This window comes from Oryx dammah, unplaced genomic scaffold (genome assembly GCF_014754425.2).
Source record: "Oryx dammah isolate SB20612 unplaced genomic scaffold, SCBI_Odam_1.1 HiC_scaffold_14, whole genome shotgun sequence".
NCBI classification, from domain to species: domain Eukaryota; kingdom Metazoa; phylum Chordata; class Mammalia; order Artiodactyla; family Bovidae; genus Oryx; species Oryx dammah.
This window is the reverse complement of record NW_024070198.1, coordinates 39,681,533-39,705,006: the sequence shown is the minus strand read 5'-3', so window position 1 is coordinate 39,705,006 and position 23,474 is coordinate 39,681,533. Positions and strand designations below refer to the sequence as shown.

Sequence of the window (23,474 nt, the reverse complement as noted above, 5' to 3'; positions counted from 1 at the left end):
GAATCTGCCTGCAGTGTGGGAGACCTGGGTTCAATCCCTGGGTTGGGAAGATCCCCTGGAGAAGGGCACAGCTACCCACTCCAGTATTCTTGCCTGGAGAATTCTGTGGACAGAGGCTACAGTCAGTGAGATCGCAAAGAGCTGGACATGACCAAGTGACTAACACTTTCACACCTAGTCAGAGGAGGACCACTGATCTGCACCCACAGGGACAACTGGGTGCCGCTCAAGTTTCATCTCAAGTTGGCGTTATGGACCTCGAGTAGCAGTGGGTGAACTTTTTCCTACAAAAGGCCAGACAGTAAAATATTTTAGGCTTTTTAGGACATACAGTCTCTGTCCCAAGCACTCAAATCTGTCCAAGGAAAGCCGCCACAGGCAAGGAACAAATGGGCGTGGCTGTTCGAGGAAAACTTTTATTACGAATCAGGCAAGGAGGGGGATGAGCTCTGCATGTTGCAGTCTGCAGTCCTTCACCCTGAGGGTCTTGATGAGCGGGCTCTTCCTGTGCAGCCCCCACCGTCTGCCCACACCAGCCCACCCTACTTCAGTTTCAAAAAGGCCATAAACACAAGGGAAAACTGCTCCAAGCTACATTTTTAAGGCAGTGACTGGAGAATAACCTTTTATCTCATCTTCAATTCTTAACTATTTGTTCAGTCCTTCTGAAGCTGTACATCACAGGGTTTTCAACAGCCTTCTTGCCTAATTGCACTTGGCTTTGCTAAAAATAAACCCAAATCACCTATGGAACCTAGACTATCATTCCTTCTCTTGTACTTGGAACAGGTACTTTCACCTTGACTAAGTCGTATTTCTCAGTGTCCTGGAAAAAAAAATAAGGAGGGTCAGTAGTGTTAGTTGGCCTTTTTAGGTAAAAGAGCCAAATATTGAAGCAAGATGCCTGCAGAGACTCATCTGAAAGCCACAGTCACAGAAAATCTCAGTGGGAGAGAGGTGGGACTTTCACGGTGTTATTTTGTGTGGGTCTTAACATGGCTGACGGAGCAAACACATGCACCCTTTAAGGACAGGAAAGACAGCGGCACAATATGCTCATCCAAGTGCCCACTGGACCTGCCCATCTAATTGGATTCCAGCAGTTCTCAGGAGAATTGCATTCCTAAAGCCTAGCTCCTTTGCTTTTCTTCTTTTAAAAACACCAGCACATTCAAGTATTGATAGAGATAATTTAACGGAGAAGGCAATGGCAACCCACTCCAGTACTCTTGCCTGGAAAATCCCATGGACGGAGGAGCCTGGTAGGCTGCAGTCCATGGGGTTGCAAAGAGTCGGACACGACTGAGCAACTTCACTTTCACTTTTCACTTTCATGTGTTGGAGAAGGAAATGGCAACCCACTCCAGTGTTCTTGCCTGGAGAATCTCGGGGAGGGAGGAGTCTGGTGGGCTGCCATCTCTGGGGTCGCACAGAGTTGGACACAACTGAAGTAACTTAGCAGCAGCAGCAGCAACAGAGCCAATTTAAAATGCCTTTACATTTTAATTGAGGGACTTCTTTCATTCACAAAATGAGAATGAGTCATTTTGAGTCAGTCAAATCAATTGTAAGCAAGATCCCAAAGAAATAAAGCCCTACTGGCTCAGAGAATATTTTCACTTGTCTGTCATTTATTTTTACCTTGCAGAATTCTTTTATTCTAGTATGATTGCCAGTGTGTACCTGAATACATTACTTCAACTGCAAAGTGCTGCTGAGGAGAATGAAATACTCTGGGTGATCACAAGCTCAGGAATCACAGACACCTAAGACTGTCCTCATGCAAGATGGAATCTCCAGGCAATCAAGAGCCAAGAGAGGCACCATTCTATTGAGGTGAGGGCTACTCTGTAGAGAACTTCTGATCCAGTGCATATGGGAGGGGGGAGGGACGTGAGGCTGGTATTGACACTGCTCCACTATTGGTTTTGGGAGAACAAAATGTCCTGCTCCCACTTTCAAAGTGATGGAAAAACCTAAAGCAAGAGTGCGGGGAGGCCCAGGGCTGGTCACCATCTGCGAAACAATCAGCAACAGAACAGGGAAAGGTAACAGTGAGCGACTCTCCGGTGAGCTGCTCTGCCTGGTCCTGTCCGCACTCCCACAATCCAGCAAAGGATCACTTATCTGTTGGCCTCCAGTCTCGAGCACACTGACCTTTCAAACGCCCTCTGCTGGAATTTCTACTTCTTTCTCTTTGCTTACTAAGGCCAGCATTCTTTCCTCCCTTAGCTAGTTGATGGTTGAATTAATAAAGTCCATCCTGACAATCATTTAATTACTAAACAATATAAAGAGAGATGGGTTTGCCTGTGGCCTTTAAAAATTTGGTGGAACCTACCCAAGGCAAAGGGCGGGCAAGGTGGTGACCAGTTACAGGACCAGTGAACAGATTCTGGGTTTCTTCTGGGACATTTAGCAAAAGCACTGGGCTGGGAACAAGCATTCCTGGGACAGGCCCTTCCTCTCCATGGACCTCAGTTCCTTGTTCGAGGGGGGTTGATATCTAAGGGCAGGGACTATGACTCTATCTAAAAACACCTCCCAGTGGGTGTTAGTACATCCAGGGGAAAGACAGGAAGGCCATTTCCTCTCCTCTCAGAGCCACAAGCTGAGCCCTGCCCACCCCGGAACCCTAGTGGGAGGTGTTCCACCCTGCTCTGTGCCGCGGCCCCGAGTTCCTGCAGCCCGGTTCCGGATTCAACAAAGCAGCGCTGGAGGGCGGGCAGCTGGACAAACTCCTGAGGCGCCAGCACAGCACCCGACGTGGTGCACAGCAGCTCAGAGGACACAAGGCCTGGCTGGGATTAGTTCCCTTTTTATTTATCATTTCTGTAAGTTACGCACATTTAAAGTTTTAGCAATAATTTATAAGTCACATCTCATATAGTTCAGTCATTGGAAGAACACAAAGACAGAAAATTATTAGAGCGCTGAGCCTTCAAAGAGGAGGTTACTGTAACACATCACAGCAGGAGCTAAAATCTCAGATATCCAAGACTCCACAGACAAAACCTAAAGCTTAGAATTTCTCTAAGAGCCTATGCACTTGAAATTACAAAATTCAGCAACTGCCTAAACCAAGAAATGAAGAGCTCTGTTTTCAAGGTAAGAAAACAAGGAATGCTGTGGTAAGTCACCTTGACTGTTTAAATGTTTCTGCTCTGTTTATACCTGGAATGACTGTATATACACACAGGCACAGTACATATTTCAGTAAAGCTCTCACAAACTGCTTTTACTACAGATTTAAATCTAGTCCATGAGAAAAGCAATTCAATTGCTTGGACCTTAAGTTTTAAAAAATGAAAAGTATTTCTAGGGATTCTTAAAGCTGTCTCCAAAGTATAAAATGTTATACTTTCAATATCTGAAGTGTTCCTGTCTTCCTCTGAGATGGATACAGGTCCTGGCTTCTTACAGCATAAACGCTCACATAGTGTTGTGCATACATGGCGAAACAGCCCACGAGGGCCCTGGAGAGGACGGCACCCTCGTGGGTCCGGGCTGTGACTGTCCACAGCCAGACCAACACCCGGCCGCTGCTCTTGAGGCCGGGTGCCCTGGGGTGCGGAGACTGGCCCCTCTTCAGTCAGTCAGTTCTCGCTTGGGGGATTCCAGTTCGTTCAATAAATCTCTGCCAGCTGCTCCAGCCTTTGAAGCAAAAAGAACCGCTCCCTGTTTAAAACCGAGGTTCTTTAAACTTCGGGCATAATCTGTATATATAGAAGAGATGAGCTTCTGTAAACTGCAGTTAAGGAAGAGAAGAGCAGAGAGGGCTCCAGCAGGTTCCCACAGGCCAGAAACAAGGTCCAGCTCTGGAGAGTGTCCAGGGGAGGGCAGCGCAGGAGGAGCACTGGGAGCTCTTCTCAGGGAGGGCAGCTGCTGGGGTTGGGGGGTGGGAGCAGGGAGGCGAGGTTTCAATCTGCAACGTCCCTGCACTGGTACCAGCTGGACCCAAAGCCCGACCTCCTACAAGACCCAACTAACATCCCCTCAGATGCTGCAACGTCTAAATGCACTTAAGGAATGGAGAGGGAAGGATGACAGAAGAGAAATACATGTGCAAACCCTTGGGCTATTTGCAAATCTGAGAGGTTGGCGTTTAAGGGGCAGATCCAGCCTCACTGAGTGGCTTAGACGGTAAAGAATCCGCCTGCCATGCAAAAGACCTGGGTTCGATCCCTGGGTTGGGAAGATCCTCTGGAGGAGGCCATAGCAACCCACTCCAGTATCTCGCCTGGAGAATTCCATGGACAGAGGAGCCTAGCGGGCTACAGTCCATGGGGTCACAAAGAGTCAGACACAACCGAGTGACTTTCACTTTCACTTTGGGGATGTTAGACAGCCCTGTTTCACTGTGTTCTGATATCCAAAACAGAGCCACTGAATCAGAGCCAGCTTCACCAGTGCCGAGGTACAGGACACTGAGTTCAATTTTCTGTTAAAAAATATATACAGAAAAATTAAAAAACATGACATGTAGACATGAGGCCACAACGTAACAATTCAAGAAAAAGTGTAATGAGAACAACAAAGCCTCTGCAAACACAAGGACCTGAGAGCAGGATTCTCAAGCTCCTTCTTTTCCAAGAAAAACATGTGACTCAGGTGACGGGTGGCGGAGCTGAAACGCTCCCAGGCACACAGGGCCACTGTGACCTGCCTCCATGACATGTCTTTCTGAAGCGCCGCTGCATCTTGTTCCACGTTAGCCCGTCCCTGTGGGTGACAGCCAGTCTTTCTGTTTAATCTCTTCTGGTATGCATTTATTCCAGCAGAGCCTCCTATAGCTTTCCTATACTAGTTCCTCTATTTTCTTTCTAAGTTCAAATAAAACATTACAAAATCTGGGCTCCCGCCACTTCACAGCCCTTCCTGGCTCTCCATTTATCTCACAGCTGATGCCGGTGGGGCAACAACCTTCTTTCTGATTTGTCCCCTCCCGTTTCTCCCTTTTTCCTGGCTCTGGGCAGTCAGAACACAGATCTTTCTCCATATAATAGTTTCCTCCCATGCAGCACAGCCAATGGGGATGCTTAAAACCCACTCACGGCATCTGGCTCCCCCTCCGCAAACACGTCCCAGCAAAGGATATCTGTGTCCTCGCTGACTTCGATGGCTCCGTACTTGAGACAAGCTTCCACAAACAAGGCCGCTCTGTCGAAGTACCTCATGCTGCTCAACAGAACACAAAGCACGTCAGGAGCTGTGACTTTCATCATCTGGAGGTAGGACCATGCCAGGGAGTGTTTCTATACGAGGATGTGTACACACTTTCCACAGAAGCCCGAGGGCTACGTGAGGCACACCAGCGCTGTTCTCTGCCCCAGCTTAGAGGAAGGGGGAATTCTCATGCCCCAACCCTTTGCTCTTTTCTATTAACTCTTATAAAAATTTTGTAAAATCACTGAAATAGAGATAGGACAAAAATCCACATACCCAGGTCCAGATTTCACAAGTAACTTTCTGTCATATCTACTTCCCTTAGTTTTAAATAAATAAAATGTCCTGTGGTAAGTGATAAGCATTAATTACCGTTCAAGGTTCTGAGAGGGGACACCTCCAACTTGCCACACTTTCTTCCCCCTTCCTACTGCTTTTCTGCTTTTGTCTCAGTTGTTCTACTCAAAGCTAAATTGACTTCAATTCTTTTTAAGTATTCTTTTTAAACAGGTAACTATTAGGTTTGACTAGCATATTGGCAGAGAAGTAGCAAAGTTCCTAGAACCAAAGAAGAATGAATAAGCATGGACTGTTCCACTCCCTTTAGGTTTTTTTCTAAAAACTAAACCTGAAGTATATGCTTCTCCCTTCACTCCCAACATCAAGGACTACCAGCCTCCTGGCAGAACCTCATGAGCAGTGGTAAATCCTCGGTGGTTCTGAACAGCCATTGACAGTGGGCATACCTGTGAAGCATCTCGGCCACGCTGGAAAAGCAGCCCAGGGAAAGGAGAACCAGGAGGGCCTTGGATTTCTGGTTCACTTGAGGGGAGCAAAGGTGGTCGACCCACCGCTTCAAAACGTCAGCGCACTCTTCAGAATTTAAGCGGACCTGAGGAAGACACTCACGTTAAAAAGGACACCCTGCACTATCCAGAAGGAAAAAAGAATTCAGTTGAAATGGGATCTATTACCATGAAAAGAGCTCATCTCTGCTTTGCAACACAGCCCCTGCTGCTGCAGCCTCGTGACCAGAGGTGACGGGGATCCACACCTCAGGATCAATGGGCCTGGGACCACCTCTGGGCTGTATGTAGTCTGGACTCAAACCCCAGCAGGGATAGGAGGCAGCTGCTTTCACTTAATTGCTACCAATGCAACTTCTACTTTGCAGTAAGAAGAAATGTAATTTATAGGCAAAGAAGAAGATGAAAGTTGCTAAGAAAATATTTGTAAAGCCGCTTTGCAGCCCCCCAAAATACCTCCAAATCATGAGTCAAAAATTCAAGATTGAACTTTCTCGCCCGAAGTTCTAGGCACCTACTAGAATCACCTACTTTGGCAAGCCACGCTGCCCGGTTCCACTCGCCATAGGTCTGCAGGTAGCGGCAGGCGTCTGCAGCTTTGTCTATCAGGCAGAGCAGCTGGACGCCCTCTGGAAGACAAGACAGCAGCCCCGTGAGTGACGCTGGAGCTGTCTCTCTGGCAAGTCACTGAAGGGTAAAACCACCATTTGACTTCACCTGGTCTTGGACATTTTATACCTACTGGAGACATGACTGACTTAAATTTTAAAATGAAGTATTAAAATAGGGTTTTACAATGTTATCACTCAAGTAACCTGGGTTGGCAGTACAAATACAGTCCAGAAAACAAACAAGTCAAGACTATCTCACTCACTGGTTTTAACGTTTAGGGTGCCCACGTCTGTCCAGTTTATGTCTATTATTTCGGCCATTATTAATAACACCCCTTTTACTCTTTAAAAATGCCCTGGTCTGGATGACCAAATTATATGGTCATCTTATAGTATGAGGGCTTCCCTGGTGGCTCAGTGGTAAAGAATCCGCCTGCAGTGCAGGAGACCCAGGTTCGATCCCTGGACCAGGAAGATTCCCTGGAGAAGGGAGTGGTAACCCACTCCAGTATCCTTGCCTGGACAATTCCATGGACAGAGGAGCCTGGCACGCTACAGTCCATGGGGTCACGAAGAATCGGACACAACTGAGCGACTAACACTTTCATAATATAAACTGCTAGCCATAATTTATTTTTCTCCAGGGTATATCAAAAAGAAATATTCCTAATAACCAAATACTTTCCTAGGAATGGATCTGATTTTTCAGAGTACTGACAAATATACCTCTAAAGCATGCCTCACCTGCCAGTTTTCCGTTGGCGATCATATTAGTTGCCACGAGCTTGATGGTGCTCTGGGAGGGGCCTGACGAGGTGACGGTGGTGACCAGACAGGCTTTCAGTGAATCACAGTAATAATGCTGGTTGTCTGCGCTGGTTTCCAAAAGCAACTGCACAGCTCTGTCTGTCTAATAAGGGAAACAGTTCTAGTTATGAGGCCATTTTCCTCCAACATAACCTTTCAAGATTCATAATTTGGAACACTGAAGTTTTCAGTTTAAAGAAGATTTTCACTGTCAAAAATTATCCATAAACACATTGATTACATGTATACAAGCTGAACAAAAGTGCAACACTGCTTCTTTAGGACAAATGTAAACCCACAGGTACACCGGTTTACACAGGTAATTATTTAAGCTCTGTACTAGTCAGAGATAAAACCAAACCAAAACAAAACTAAACTAAACTAGGCAGGCCTCATGTGACATTCAGTTCATTTCAGTTCAGTCCCTCAGTCGTGTCCAGCTCTTTGTGACCCCATGAACTGTAGCATGTTAGGCCGCCCTGTCCATCATGTGACATTATGGAAGCCAAAATTACAAGTTGGGTTACCATGTAGTTTTACTTTCTCAGAATGTCTGTTGGCCTTATTTTGAGGGAAGGCATATATTTACACCTATGCTTTCAGGGAAATGCTATAGTGTGTGTGCATGGTGATATAAATGATGCTGAAAAATACTAATCACCTAGCAACTCCCTGAAACATGAGAAGAGTTATAAAAACTGACATACTTGACCCAAGAGAAGCAGCTGGTCTGTACATTTCCTTGTATGATCATAAGTTGACCGTTTTACTTCCTGGAGATTAACCCTTTCCAACTGAAATTTCTAGAGCAGGGAAAAAAAAAAAAAAAAAACAGAGAAAACTGAGCCTGGATTTTAAAACTTTTGAATTATTTAACTATTAGTAAACATTACTTTGATTTCTGAGTCGAAGAAGAAGTCCAACAATTTAATAAGAATTTGAGAAGGAAAAAAATGTTGAAATGTACTATAGTTTGTGCGTAAGTCTGCCTGCTTACAGAAACTGGCACTTTAGTAGAGCTGGAAGAAAAACCCCTATGTGTAATTCAGTACTCTACTGGAGGTTAAACAAATTATGAAACTACCTTTATATATATAGAACAGCAAATTCAAACCAAGTAAATTAAGTATTTGTTATTTATAGAAAATTAATAACATGAGAAAATTAAAATGAACCAAGTTAAAATTTTTTAAGACCCCCTCCCAAAATTAAAAGGCTGTTAATAATAAAATTTTAATGTCTACTAAAAACTCAGTAAGCGTTTATGAGCTTTTCAAGTCCTGAATCAGGCCTTTTGTATGTGACTGTGCCAAGGGACTCATTTCTGTTATGTGGACCTTTACTTAGTACAAAGTTTCCCAACTTTAAGATACTTACAAAGAAAGACATAGCTTTAAAGGTTTTTAATATATGAAACATAATACCTGAAAATAGGTGTTTTCACAGAGGACGTCGTAACATATATCTAGCGGGTTGTTCACTCTGTCCTGAGGAACAGCTTCTTTAACCACTGGTGTGCTCGTGGCCTTTTCCTGGGACAGGCTGTGCAGATAGTGGGCGGCAACAGTCCAGAAGTGCAGCTCCGATTCATCACCGTAAAGCCTGGCCAGGGTGAGACCACAGTCTCCACTGACCTCACGCAGCAGCATGGGGCCTGGACGGGGGCTCCCCCAAGGCAGCCTGAAGTGCTGGGAGCATGGTGCTGGCCCATGAGAGACCAATGTGCCGGCTGGTGGAAGAGCTGAAGCTGGAAGAGTCTCCAGCCCTGTTGCTGGGTCTCAAACAGCACAGGGCTCTGGCTGCATGGGGCCCCTCCCGACCCAAGCCTCCCTTTGTTCTATGTTAAGAGCCACACTGTGGTGCTGTAGCCTCCTATTATTTACCTGGTTTGCCATCAGCACATCTTTCAATCTGCACCAGTTAAGGAAGAAGTTCCTCTGGGATCACTGACTAGATAAGGTGTGGAAATAACATGGTCTTTATTCTCTGGGGAGTGGAGGGAAATGTCTTTCTTATAAGGGATGGCTCTACTCTAAGTAAGAATATATAGGTTATTACTTCTAAATATAATCTAAATATAACTTTTGGGTATACTTAGGATATGCCCCTTGTAGCTGATATTTTAAAAAGCTATCTGTAGAATGGAGTCTTTTCAATAGAGAAGGCCTAGATCTCATGTCTTTTTCTTTTTCCTATTTGTAATACTACTTTCAAAATGATCTGTAAGCCAACTATAAAGGATGAACTGATATATTTTCTAAAATTCCAAAGAGTTTGGTTTTAACTAACAACTCTTGATGAAAGGAGTGAGTTAACCTGAAATTCTGTCTCTTACACAGAACACTTCAAATAGTGTTACCTTGAAACAAGCAGGCATCTCTGCAGGAGAGTAAACTCTGGATCGAGTAAGAGCTTCTTTATGTCACTGCAGGCAGAAATCCAGACAGAGGCAAGACAAAATTTTTGAATCCAACAATAAAGGAGATAAATCAATACACTCTTAAAATGGAAAATTCTACCCAAAAGATGTGATAAGAACCTACAAAAGAAGTCACTTTGCCACGGCCCTGAAACTGCAAGAGCTTACAGGGTTTAGACAGTATCTAGGCTTGGAGAAGTGGAACCCATCAACTACCACAGCTTAAGGTTCTAATTCTGATTTACCTTCTTGAAGCAGCTCAACTCCCATTCTAAAAAATATGAACAGCTACCTAACTACAGGAATAAGAAGGTCATTGTTGATAAAATGATCACCAGGAACACTCTATACTTCAGAGAAGATGCACTCAGAATTTATTCTTCAAAGTACTGAAAAATTAAAATATATAAGGAAGAAAGGATAGTGTTTCATAAATTGATATTTCTACAATAGCCCATTATAGACTATTTATAAATCAGGAAGAAGGGGAGATAGTCTTTAAATCTATTCTTTTCCATTTAAACATAAATGCTAACCTTGGGACAGAGAAGAGAAAAAAGTAATTATTTTGAATTTGACATCAGTATAATATTCCTTTAGCATTAATTTATTAAGTATTAAAATATATGTGATGGATTTTAGATTGCCAAGATATGTTTTCCCAAGAACTCCTTGTGGAGTCAAATTTTCCTTCTTCCTTTCCAGTGTTATTCACAGTACCTATCTGTAAATGTTCTTGACTCTAGGGAGCATATTAATTTCTTAGAATTGTGCACACACAGCACCTGACACAGAGAACCTATCTTAGCAGAGAGAAGCTGACACACAAGAATTGCCCTGTGTACATCCATCCTCTAACGTGAGGCTTTGCAGGGCATTTGTGCTGGAGGCAGGCTAGCTACAAGGCGGCTTACCCCACTGCTTCTTCTCCTGCCCTGACATGAGACCACAGCAATCTGAAACTTATTTCCACAAAACAAAGACTCTAAAGGGAAACAAACCGAGGTAAAGAGAAGGGTCTCTCCGTGGGCCACTAATATTTTCCAAAACAAAGCTTATTTTAATTTTTAAAAGTCTAAATAATTATGTTTTTCTTTTTCATAGTCTTATTCTCTAATAAAACATAGAGTGCTTACTTAGACAATGAGTTCAACTGCTCTTGAAGGAGATTCTTTATGTCTTCATTTTCTGGATAATCACTGTACCAAGAAAAGATTTTTAATGAGTTAATTTTCTCTTTATTTACCACCATTTATTTCTTCACCAGGAAAACAGTTGTGTTAATACAGAAATAACTTCTTTGTAGTCCTTGGATAAAGCAACAGTCCACTCAGGAACCGACCAATCATCTTTAATGTCTGCTTTCATCTCATTGAGGCAAAACTGAGAAATGAGCACCGAAAGTTTCTCTGGCTTTCAAGAAACCAGAAAATTTATTAGTGAGCTGTTACTAAGGAACTTAGCAACGACTACAGGACTCTGCTAGTTCTGCTCTGCAAACTTAACATTCATTTCTCTGAGTAGATACTTCTTGGAGAAAGAACATCTCATCACAGTTATTTTTTTAATTCTCCTAACCCAGGGCTTCCCTGGTGGCTCAGTGGTAAAGAATCCGCTCGCCAATGCAGGAGATGTGGGTTTGATCCCTGGGTTGGCAAGATCCACTGGAGAAGGAAATGGCAACCCACTTCCACAGACAGAGGAGCCTGGGAGCCTACAGTCCATGGGGTCACAAAGAATCAGACACGACTAAGTGACTGAGCACACACACAACCCATGCCTATCTGTGCATTCCACACAGAAAAGGCCCCATAACACTTGTGGGAGTTTAACTAACAACCACCAGTAATGGTTTCTGTGACTATTTTTTGCAAGGAGGCAGGCTATAAAACATAAAACACTTCTGAAGTAGATTCCTTTATGCTGCTTTTAAAAAGATTTAATCTTATCCCCTGACCCTGATGCTGGGAAAGCTTGAAGGCAGGAGGAGAAGGGGATGACAGAGGATGAGATGGTTGGATGGCATCACCAACTCAATGGACATGAGTTTGATTAAGCTCCGGGAGTTGGTGATGGACAGGGAGGCCTGGTGTGCTGCAATTCATGGGGTCGCAAAGAGTCAGACATGGCTGGAGTGACTGAACTGAACTGAATCTTGTCCCCAGATTCCTCTTGGCCTCAACTGGCCCTCTTCACACTCAGTATGCCATGCCCAGGTTCAGACCATAAGAGGACCACACAGCCACCTGAGAGACCCATGTGTACTCACAGCTGTGCCCAGGTCTCCAGAGTGGGAAAGACAAGAGGCAGATCAGTGACTCTTTCAGGGTCTCTGCCATCACTGCTTTAACTCAGTGTTAAGGTTCCAATCCCTGTAAGCCCTGGAGACCAGCCACTAATTTTTATGGAGTGTCCTTCAATCTTAAATCAATTAAGAAAGGAAAACAACAATTCAAAAAAACTTACACATGAGAAATGTCCAAAGAATACTGTCCATTCCAAGGCTGATGTAATAAGAAAGCTTTCAAGGCGAGAGCAGCCCTGGGAACAAGGAGATATGGGCACCACACAGGCTCTAGACAAAAACACAGATTTTGCTTTTAACAAGTAGAATTGTATACAACTATAAAGCTTCTGCTGTAGACAGTTCACAGAGAAGTCAGCAGAGAACGATGTATAAGGCTGATAGTGGCCACTCAGAGAGCGTATTAGTGTAATCACTGCTTAAGACACAGGGGCTAATTGTCGGGCAGAAAGTTAGACTGAAGAGTCTCTGACCCCACAGAGATAGTACTGAAAGTTCTTGGAAACAGCATCATATGAAATGTTATTAAACAAGTCTCATAGTTCTGGATTCCTTTTAGACACTGCTAAAAAGAATATTGTTTTATGCCATTTTATGCCCCTGATCTAGGCAGCAGATAAGAAGGATTCTCCAACTTAAAAACAGGGATTCCAATTTTCTACATTTGTCTGACTTCCCCTTTTACTGGGAGAAGAGGCAGTGTCAGAAAAATGTAAATAAGGGGTGGGGGTGGAGGAAGAAGACCAAGCTATTCTAAGAAAACAGATTTGAATCAACATATTATGATCTTCTCTAATTTTCATAAAAGAGAAATGAAGCAAATATACTAAATATATATCAATGCATATGACCTCAAATGATTTTATTATCCTACATCAATAAGGTCCAAAATACATTTCTAATTCCTCAGAATAGGAATATATTACATCAAACATATTTTTCCAAGCTCAAATCAGCACATATCTGGCAGCAAACACACAGAAATCTTTTTCCTAACTCCATGTTTACACTCTCACCAGTCTTTATTCTTTAACATTTACTGAGTGTTGTTCTGAGTTTAAAGTTCAATTTGGGGGAATATATGCACAATTTCACTGACTTTCCCCATTATTATTTTAAAACTTGCCCTTTTTGGCTGAGGTTGCACCACTAGAGAGTCGATAGGATTTTTTTTTTTTTAGGAAAATTTTAAAAGAAAAATGTAATCTGGTTGAGAGTCACCTATTCATTCATGGTATTAAACAGTCATGGTACTAAACATGGTAGCCTATTAAGCTAACAATGGTTTCTCATTAATTATATAAATAGTTTAATTTAAAAACAAGTACCTTGGCTTTGGAGATGTTTAGACTCAAATTTTAAGATCAAGGACCGCTTCTCAAACATCTAGATTATATTTGCATACTTCTTTACCTAGAACTAATAACTAAATTAAAGTAAAAAAATCATTCTTGAAATTCCCTTAATTTCCTCAATAACTTTACGTTTCAAGTTAGTATCTATGCTTGTCCTTCCCTAGAGGGAAGTCCTGCTACTTCTGCAGAGCTGGCAGGGATCTTGAGAACAGATGTGGCGATGCAGTGCTCAGCTGCAGTTCACCAGACAGCACACGGTTCCAGAGTAAGAAGTGATGGTTCCCAAATACAGTGGCAGGGGTCGGGCAGTGGCACAAACGAAAGCACATTCAATCCAAGTTAAAGGCAGCCCAGTCAGCACACACAGCGACTCGGTAGTGCCTCAAGCACAAACGCAACAATGAAGGGTCACATTTTTAAAACCCTCCTGTCTCTGAATGTGCCAAGGACTGACCCTGTGAAGGTACAGACAATTCCCAGAGCCGACAGTTCCTATGATGAAACTCTGTAAATGACTAAACAATTCTCTTATGACATTTTTTTACAGATCAGATAGCCCAGTGTATACACCAAAGGTATGCCTGGAAAAAATTTAATGTAGGGACATCTCATTTTCAAATAGATTGATGAGTGCACTCACAAACTTCTCATTCATAGCTACTTTTTACTAAAATAGCTTTCATTCTCAGAAAAAAAAAAAAATCTCAAAACCACCATACAAAAAAGGGCAGGGTACTGCAATCATCTAATTCTGTTTTGACTGGCCCTTTAACAAGTCATAAGACAGGCATCACAATTCATGATACTTTCCAAAGTTATTTTTCCATGATATATGGTAGCAAAAGACAAAGACTCACTATTAAAAAACCAGCAGCACTTTACCACTAGATTTGTGTCCTCTGATGACCTCTCCTAAAGTCTGAGGAAGTCATTTTTATTCATGTAAACATCTTTGATCTTTTGACAGAGCACTCAGAAAGGGGTCAAGGAAAGGGCGCTGAGTAAACCAGCCTTGGGGAATGACTGACATCTAATTACAGAGTCTAGCATCTCAGTAGTATCAACACTCAAGCTTTAAGTTAATATATATTCTTAAACGTAGATTCCTAGAAAGAATGAAATGAAACAGAAGCAGCTCTCTCCCATGAAAAGAACAGCTGATGCAAAATAAAGACACTTCCAAGCATCCTTCCCTTAGAACTCCATACCGGTCAACTCCTGCTCATCCATCCTAAAGCACGTGGACTTCATGGACATCTCCAGGACCCTGATACACCCATCATCGGAAGCCAGGATCACTTTATCTGACGTGCACCAGTCCACGTCCAATATCCGAAAGGTTACATTTCTTCCACTTCTTAAACTGCTCACCATCTGAACCTTCAAGAGTGAATTTGGTTGTCACTTTCAGAAAGAAAAGGAAGATGTTTATCATTCCAGTCTAAACGAACAAGAAAGACAGTGCCTGTGGCAAAGGTCCAGTTCATGTTTAAAACTGAGCAGTCATGGGCAATCTATCTTCCACATGCAGACTGCATTTTGAAGGTCCCAGAGATAGTGATAACATTAACAATCTGTTGAGCTGTCACCTTTAGAACAGAAATACTATAAAAGAAAAATTTTTAAAGGAAGAAAACTGCTCTAAGAAGCTTGACAAACCCATTTATAAATCAGAAGGAAAGAAAACAAGTACATAGTTCCTGTGACCAGCAGCTTCATTTGCAGTGAACCCACGTGGAGCTGGGCTTACCTCTTTAGAATCCCACACTTCAGCTCCATCATTGTACATTGCTATTAATTTTTGGTTTCCTTTGCCAGGGGCGAAACGAATCTTCTTCACCCAGCTTCGGTGTGTAGGTATTCCTCTGCGGACAAACAGAAACCAAAACACCAATGTGAAGTAGAGTAGTATCTCATCATTGAGAGATATGCCCAACGTCTCTTTCTAGTTTTGCTTTTGACAAGGTCTAGTGACATGACCGGACAACCACTCTGCTTTCTGGGACAGGGGTCACATATGACAGACATGGTCTGCTCTTTAACAACAGCTGGAATAGTGCCCCAGCACTTCTGTGTGGGCCCCCTGCAGGTAAGGGTCATCCATGAATATTCCAGAGTTTAGCTCAAGGCTGTTCCTCCCAAGTTCTATAACAAGAGACCCAAGGGTCCAACCTGCACATGACTGTATTTAATGACACTATTGCCAAGTGGCAAGCCTCCAATGGAACTATATCAAGATTTTTTGTTTCAGCCAAATAATACACTTGAATTCTTGACACATACCTGGATACTCTGCCTTTCAAATCCCAAAAATTTAAATTTCCATCCATATCTCCAAGAACTAACGTATCACCTTTCCAAGCAATGCAAGTAATGCTACCCATACTCCCCTAGAAAAGAACAGCAACAAACACACATCAATTTTACCACTTATAAGCAGTCACAACAGAGAAATACTTTTATTTAACAACTGTGATGAAACAATAAAGATATCTGGCTGGTGGTTTAGTCGCTAAGTTGTGTCTGACTCTTTACAACCCCATAGACTGTAGCCCACCAGGCTCCTCTGTCCATTGGATCTCCCAAGCAAGAATATTGCAGTGGGTGTTATCTCCTTCTCCAGGGGATCTTCCCAATCCAGGGATCGAACTTGGGTCTCCTGTGCTGCAGGCGGATTCTCTGTAGACTGAGCCTCCAGGGAAGCCCCAAAGATATCTTAATGAAACCTAATTATAGTATGAACATCATCAAACACTAACAGAGTTTAGTCACTAAGAGGGCTACCTAGCATTTCAATTTCAACTAAGAAGAAACAGAAGATCTCAATTTAATAGACATTATTATCTGAACTAGATTTATAGAGAAGGGATGTCTTTTGAGGAAGAACTACTTCAGAGAAAAGAAAATTAAAAGAAGAAAAAAGAGAAGGAAAGGACATCCTTTCAGGAGCTCCTGTCTCCGAGTTATCCCTCACTGCTAAAGGATGAACACATTTATTCTGGGGGAACTCAGAGCTGTCTCACAACTAACTGTTCAGCAATTCTTCTACTGAGGATCCATCACTATGCAGTACACCTGAAACTAACATAATACTGTATATCGACTATATTTCAATTAAAAAAGAAAAAAGATTCATAGCTTCGCTGATACCTTCATGAATAATGAAGAAGAGACACTATACACTGAAGGCATCTGTAAAATCTGAATTCACAGAAGGTTCTGCAGAGAAGTCACACAGGGAAACACAAATACAAGAATGAGACACTTCTGTAATAAATCAAAGTGGGCTGGAAGGAGCATGCAGCTCTAACACACACACAGAGGTACTGGGATGGAGAGATGTGGAGTTGGGGCTCTCAGAAAAGCTGTGTGGACCTGAATCCCAGCTGCATCACTGAATTTGCTGTGTGATGTGGGGCATGCTTACTTAATCTTTACATGTCTGGATTTATCGTCGATAAAGTAAGGCAAGCTCATAAAATTTGAGGCGTTCCTATTAGTGTTAATAAATTTTTACAGGTAAAGGCTTTATGACAATGTTTGCCACACAGTCAATATAATGCTAGCTATTCAATAATATTTCTCTATTATTTTTCTACTTATATTCTTATATTCAAAGAAATCTTATTTCCTCATTTATAGAACAATATTAAAAATTCATGTTTGGTTCTCACAATATTGCTAGTAAGGAGTAGGAATACTCCAGAGTTTTGCTAAATTGGCTGTTAAAGTACTTGCACATACACCAAATACTGCATAAATCCTAGTGGTAGTCAAGAAACAAAAGATAAAATTGGATTTAAAATAATTATTTTAATGATTCAATTAGTAAAAAACTTAGAAAGCTATGTTAAATAAATAGAATTCAGTACAGTATAAAGCAATAGTCCAAGATCTTATTTCTATTCTTCTGACCATATTAACAGAATAGAATGTTTAAGAGTTTGCCTTTAAATTTAATTTTTTTAGTCCTGAGAGCTTTTTTTTTTTTAACATTTTTACATTCCTTTCTAACTTCTAAAAATTAGAATATTAAAAGTTCAGTCCAGAAATCTGTCACCAGCTTTGAATTACAAGTGATGTATTAGAACTTTCTACCTAAGAGTTTGTTGATGGGATACAAGCCATATGAAGATTCTAAGGTGCTTTTGGAGAAATGTGGGACAAACTCGCTTTCTGACTCCAAATAATCCCAAGAGAACCAATGAAAGATTTAAAACTCAGTAGAGTATTATTAGTTGGCACTGATATGTTGCTTACATGTAAAACACGATGTTCAAAGGATCGAAGTAAAGCTGGCAGCAAACAGATAATCATTCTCTCCCACAGTTTTCTGAATAAAGGCAGTCAGTCAACTATAAACTCTCCATGGGAATGTAATTTAAAATATATCAGGCTTCTTCTTTTTACCATTTTTATATGCTCTATAGTTATGGGGCCAAAATTTAAAGGTAAAGTTCCAACTCAAAATAAATGGCTTAGTGGCTTAGTACTTTATATTTGGAAGGAAGGTAAAGAAAAATATTAGATTAAAATAAACAAAACCTCTGCCTCAATTCTACACACTGGTCATTGAAAAATATTTTGATTGCTGAAAATAAAAATAATGAACCCAAATCAATCGTTCATGTTTTATACAGTAGATACCTAATTCTCTTTTCCTAAAATAATCTGCTCTAAAATACGCACTGATTTCACTGGAGGCTGGATCCTTATTAGGCTGGTCATTCTTTGAAGAATCTGCTTCCAGCTGTGGAATAGAAGGATCTGGCAGGCAGAATTAAGACTTGCTACATCCTGACCAGACCTCCATAAGAAGAGGCAGAATCTTAAAAGCTATGTTGTGCAAAAATCCTGAAAGCAGCAGGACTTTTCCTTCTCCCTTTCTTCCTTACAGAAAGGAAAATTCATGTGTATAGTGTTCAAAAGTTTTAAACTTTTTTTAGAGTGGAGGAATCTAGAATCTCGGAAATTATTGGATTATTTCTATTCTAATCTCAAAAGTGATGTAATCAGAAAACAAAGAGAATGAGCTATTTGCAAGTGGCACTAGAGGAACTAAGGTGGGGCCTTCTCTGAGGTCTAGAGGAGGAGCTCTGAAAGCAAACTGATTTTCCAGAGTAGAGCTCTTTACACTGCTACTCTTACGGCCACGTTCTTGAACTGCAGTTTTTCTTTCTACGTACTTAAAATTAGGTTACTGCTCCTATTATAATGTCAAATATCAATCTTTCACATTTGCATTATTTTTATCCTTTCAAACTAGTGAAAACTTTTGGCACTATTAAGAGTTTAAAACAGACATTACTAAATCTCAGATATGACTCATTCTATATAACAGTAAAACTGGAATTACAGCTTGAAAAGCACTTTCACATGCTAGTTATATATAATAAGTTTTATATATATATATATATATATAAAATCTCATCCTCTACTTAACAGTTATAGTAATATTAACAAAAACATTTTTTTCATCCACTCAGTAAAAAAACTCCATGAGGTATATGCTGACACAAATAATTAACTATAAATCCTTAGAGAATTCCACAAGGTCATGGGGGATATATATGTTAGTAAAGATTAATAAATGCCTTTACACCTACAACCTGATTACTGTTACCTAAAAATAATACTAGATTTTAAATAAAATCTTTCAGGGTAATACTTGAAATGGAAAGAGGAGAGACTATGAGTCTGACACATAGACCTGGGTTTAAATGCTGCTCTGGCATGTCACGAGGCTGGGCAACCTGGGGAAAGTTACTCATTCTCCCTCACTCCTATCACAGATAAAATGGAAATAGTTCCTCATGAATTATTATAATGACAAAAATGAGCAGCACACAGTATGTCATCAAAATAGTTATAATGCTATTCTCCAAAAGTATGGGACAAATTTAATCAATGGTAATATCTTCTTAATAAAGTTTATTTAGATTAAACTTTTCTGAAATAGTTTTCCACCTTAACTGTGGCTTCAGTGGATATAGAACTATGAGGTCTATGGTAAGAAATCTTCATGCAGGTTTAACAACAGTTTGGACTCACGTCTGGTGGGATCCGAGCACTGTCTTTCACTGAGTTTCCTTCAACAGTGAGATGATAGACTTGGCCGTCATTATCAGTGAACACAAAATGCTCCCGGGCAGAGATGTTCTGACTGAGTTCAGATTTACTTTCAGCCTCCTGCAACAAGCTTTGGGATAGAGGAAAAAAGATGAAGATTTTTTTTTTCCCTGGAGTGACATAATGAATTAACTCACTCAAAATACAGATGGATTAACAGGAGGTCAAATCATTTAAAAAAAAAAAAAAGGCTGAAACTAATCTTTGCCCGGCAATAATAGGAAAACACAAATTATTCTTTATACCACAACTGAATGTTTGCCCTGTACAGAAGAATGTAGTGATCTAGACTTCACATGGGAAAGAAGCCTCTTTGCTGTTTCTGCTGCAAAACAGAGGCCTTACCTTGACCCATCATTCTCTGAAGTTTTTTATTTGTAAATCTGGTGGGGACGGGGCAGTACAAAAGTTAGAGTTCCTAATGCATTTTCTGCAGTGAAGATACATGACAATAGGGTCCACCTGAGTGTTCACGCTACGTTCATTTGAACTTCAGAAGCTGAAGTCTATGCAGCCAAAGGGCACTGAGAATCGATCATGCTCACTAACAGACGCTGACATGTAAACTGCACGCTGCTCTCAATGCAATTACTAACTCTTTAGTCATCTGAGCGTGTGCAGAACCATCAAAGTCTGCTCCAAAGCGGACTAGAGATGCCCAAGGATGCCACCCATCAAATTCCCAACCAGGACTTAGCAAATTTCCCAACCAGGAAATAATAAATTCCTGGTTATCTGTAATAACCAGGTTATTACAAATGACAGTGGTGGAAGCAGGGCACCTGATCACAGATGACTCAACAACACTCAGCTCTGTATCTGAGACCACGGTCTGGCGGGCCATGGCCTCTCGGGTGGCCAGCTGTTTCTTCCGCAAGCTCTTCAAGTTATGAGAAGGTGACCATTCCTGTGAATCAAAGGCAGACACACCCACAGGTGCTCAGTCCCTCTTTCTTCCAGAAGAGCAGGTCATACTCACCACTGCCCAGCATCACTTCTTGTTACTACACATGAACTCACAATTTGTTCTTAGGTTTTACTTTAATTTTTAGAAAGGCTGAAGGCGTGCATTTTTATTAAAGCTTATGAAAGAAGGTTTCAATAATCCATCTCTATTTCCTTCCACCTCGAATTTTCAATTAGAGCTTAAGGGAAAAGAGCTTGATAGCAAACTCCTAAAGACTTAAACTTTTGATGCTTTCCATTTTTCAAAATCAAAATAATACATTTAGTTATGGTACCTCCCACTCCTTACCTCCCCACCTCGCCCTTAGATGAGCTGATCATACACTCCTCCAGTCATCACACATTATCACCTATAGGCCCACCCCAAAACTCTCCTTTCATTTATTTACTCCTGTTTGTTCTGAAGCATTTAATCTAATACCCTCTCATATGTGTAAATCCTTAAACATGTAGTTACTTTACATGAAGGTATCTGTGGTCTGCATGAATAGCAGTGGATCATGTATCTCATCCCATTGCTCCTTTTACTCAGCACAATGTATTCAGGTCCCACCTCTGTTGTTTCTGTATGTTACAAAGTACTTCGTGGGTATATCTGCCAATTTTTAGTCTAGTTTTTAGTTTAGTTTTCCCAGGAAAGGACACTCAGATTGTCTCTATACTCTCATCCTGGGAAATTACACTGCACTGAAATTTCAATGTCCACACAGAAGTTCCTGTATGACCAGAAGCTGACCAACTGGGGCAAAGAGGATGTCTATGTTTGATTAAGCCAGCTTGCTCTGCAGAATGGCTTTACTGGTCTACATCCCTACCAGCAGTGCCTAAGAATTCTTACAGCCCAAACCTCACCCACACGGGATGCTACTGGCATTCCAATTTTTGTTTGTCTAAAAGGTTTATCATGGCCATTTTACTTTGCACATCTCAAAACCCAGGATTCTGAATATTTTTCACATGCTTGTTGGCCTCTTAGGTCTCTCTGACATTCATTAACTGGTCACATCTTTCATCTTGTCCATCTTTCCACTGGGGCTACTACTTCATTGCAGGAGTTCCCATAATACTAACCCTTTAGAGAATTAGTTTGTCCTCTGTCCATCTTAAGACACTGGAAAATTTCTTTTTTTAACGTTGTCTTCCATATTTAACTTTGACAGTGGTATGATTCATTGAACAGAAAGCACCAATCTTGATGTAATCAAATTCATTAATTACCTTTCTGCCTTTTGGTTTGAGCTTCTGATATTCTCTTTTGCCCCCAGAACAGAAAAATATTCTTCTGTATTTGATTATATTAATACAGCTGTAGTTATTTTCACATTTAGGTCATTAATCCTGTGGAGCCCACCTCTGAACATGGTATTATGCATAAATCCAGTATTTCTCTCTATTAAGTGGGAGGTTCCCCAATACTTTCTACGAAACAGGCTGTTCCTCCCCTTAGGTTTGTAAGTTACTTTGCTATACTGTAAGTTACTTTGCTGTACATTAAATTACCAAATATTTACAGGCCTATTAATGAGCTCTTTATTATACCAATCCATTTCTCTTACTGGGGCCAGTATGACATTACTTTATTTCTATGGTTTTATATCTACTGTATGGAGTGGGAAGGGGCCTACCTCCCCAATACCGCCTATATTACTCTCTTTTTTCCAAGGTTAACTTAGCTACTAGGACTTTTATTTTTCCATAAATATTTTAGAATATGTTTATCATGCTCCTCAAAATATCTAAATTAAATTTTAATTGGACTTTAACATAATATTAGCTTAACCCATCCAAGAAAATAAGAATTATCTCCATTTGTTTAGATCATCTTCTCTGAATATACATTTTTTGCAATAAAACATACAGCAGTAATGATTTTAATTTGAGCTAAAGAAAAATATTCACCATGTATATACATACCCAAATAAACTGTTTACTTCTTTAAAATTATAACTTACCAAAGCAGTTATTGCAGGGAAGTTTTTGGACATTTCTCTAAGAATGGTGCAAGTCCTAACATCCCATAACTCCAGGGGTTTATCTTTGAATACAACTGCCAAATATTGCCTAAAATAAACAAAATTACTAAATGAAGCTCTTTTTGCAGTGTTTTCACCATAAGTAGCACAAATAAGTTCATAAAGCTCAGATGACACATTCTAAACGAAGAGAATTTAAACTAACTCTCAGCCCTCTTGATCAGCAGCTCTGAGAAGGTAAAGCTCCAAGATGACTTGTGAGAGTCACACACACCATCAGAGCAAGGAGCCCAGCTCAGAATGAAGAATGAGAGAAGGCACGAGCTCACATCCAAATTTTAAAATAACCCTCCTGAGGCTCAATTTTCTCACTGAGACATGAAAATACCACTACTTGTATCAATGGGCTGATCGGTATGCAGGTTACGGGAAAAACTAAATGGAAAAGTAAGTAAAGTTTCTATCATGCCGACTGTGAGGAACTGTAACAGAGTGGGAAATGTGACTTGTAGCTGAGTGTATCACAGGACTTGAGATTCTCCCATGTGAGAGTTATATGACCTCAGACAAACCATGTGACCTTTTGAGTTTTAGTCTACTTGCCTTTAAAATGGTGTTAGTAAAACCCGCCTCATCAACCTCACTAAATACTACAAGGATAAAGAAAAAGGGACAGCACACATGAAAGGATTTTATAAATCACAAGGGATTATGTAAATGAAATATGTCACACTTTTATTATATCTAATATAAAACAAGTAGAGACATGCATGTAAATAACTAATATAAACAAAAGAGAACCTGGTCAATGCTATAAAGATTCACTATGAAAGCTGATATTAACTTTGACAATAGGGAAATGGCATTCTAGGCAGAGTTACAAGTGTGATAAATGGCAAAAGACAGAAAAGGAGACAGGGTGTGTGGGGGAAATGTG

At 40.9% G+C, this 23,474-nt stretch overlaps 1 protein-coding gene across 6 annotated transcripts in view; it reads right to left on the bottom strand.

Annotated features, from left to right (window-relative positions):
• Window positions 1-2,802: 2,802 nt before the first annotated feature.
• WDR11 (WD repeat domain 11) overlaps window positions 2,803-23,474 on the bottom strand; it is a 54,543-nt gene continuing 33,871 nt past the window's right edge. For 4 of the 6 annotated variants that reach the window (XM_040254877.1, XM_040254878.1, XM_040254881.1 and 1 more), the window contains 16 exons: window positions 22,517-22,625; window positions 20,381-20,505; window positions 19,521-19,668; window positions 15,753-15,859; window positions 15,220-15,334; window positions 14,678-14,849; window positions 12,276-12,384; window positions 10,946-11,008; window positions 9,750-9,815; window positions 8,815-8,992; window positions 8,098-8,193; window positions 7,328-7,493; window positions 6,504-6,601; window positions 5,913-6,058; window positions 5,055-5,178; window positions 4,392-4,722 (listed from right to left, as the gene is read on the bottom strand). In XM_040254877.1, the coding sequence (XP_040110811.1) occupies window positions 4,510-4,722; window positions 5,055-5,178; window positions 5,913-6,058; window positions 6,504-6,601; window positions 7,328-7,493; window positions 8,098-8,193; window positions 8,815-8,992; window positions 9,750-9,815; window positions 10,946-11,008; window positions 12,276-12,384; window positions 14,678-14,849; window positions 15,220-15,334; window positions 15,753-15,859; window positions 19,521-19,668; window positions 20,381-20,505; window positions 22,517-22,625 (2,035 nt within the window). In that variant the 3' untranslated portion in view covers window positions 4,392-4,509. Of the gene's footprint in view, window positions 3,744-4,391; window positions 4,723-5,054; window positions 5,179-5,912; window positions 6,059-6,503; window positions 6,602-7,327; window positions 7,494-8,097; window positions 8,194-8,814; window positions 8,993-9,749; window positions 9,816-10,945; window positions 11,009-12,275; window positions 12,385-14,677; window positions 14,850-15,219; window positions 15,335-15,752; window positions 15,860-19,520; window positions 19,669-20,380; window positions 20,506-22,516; window positions 22,626-23,474 lie in introns of those variants that run through there. The other 2 variants (XM_040254879.1, XM_040254880.1) reach the window with 2 other exon arrangements.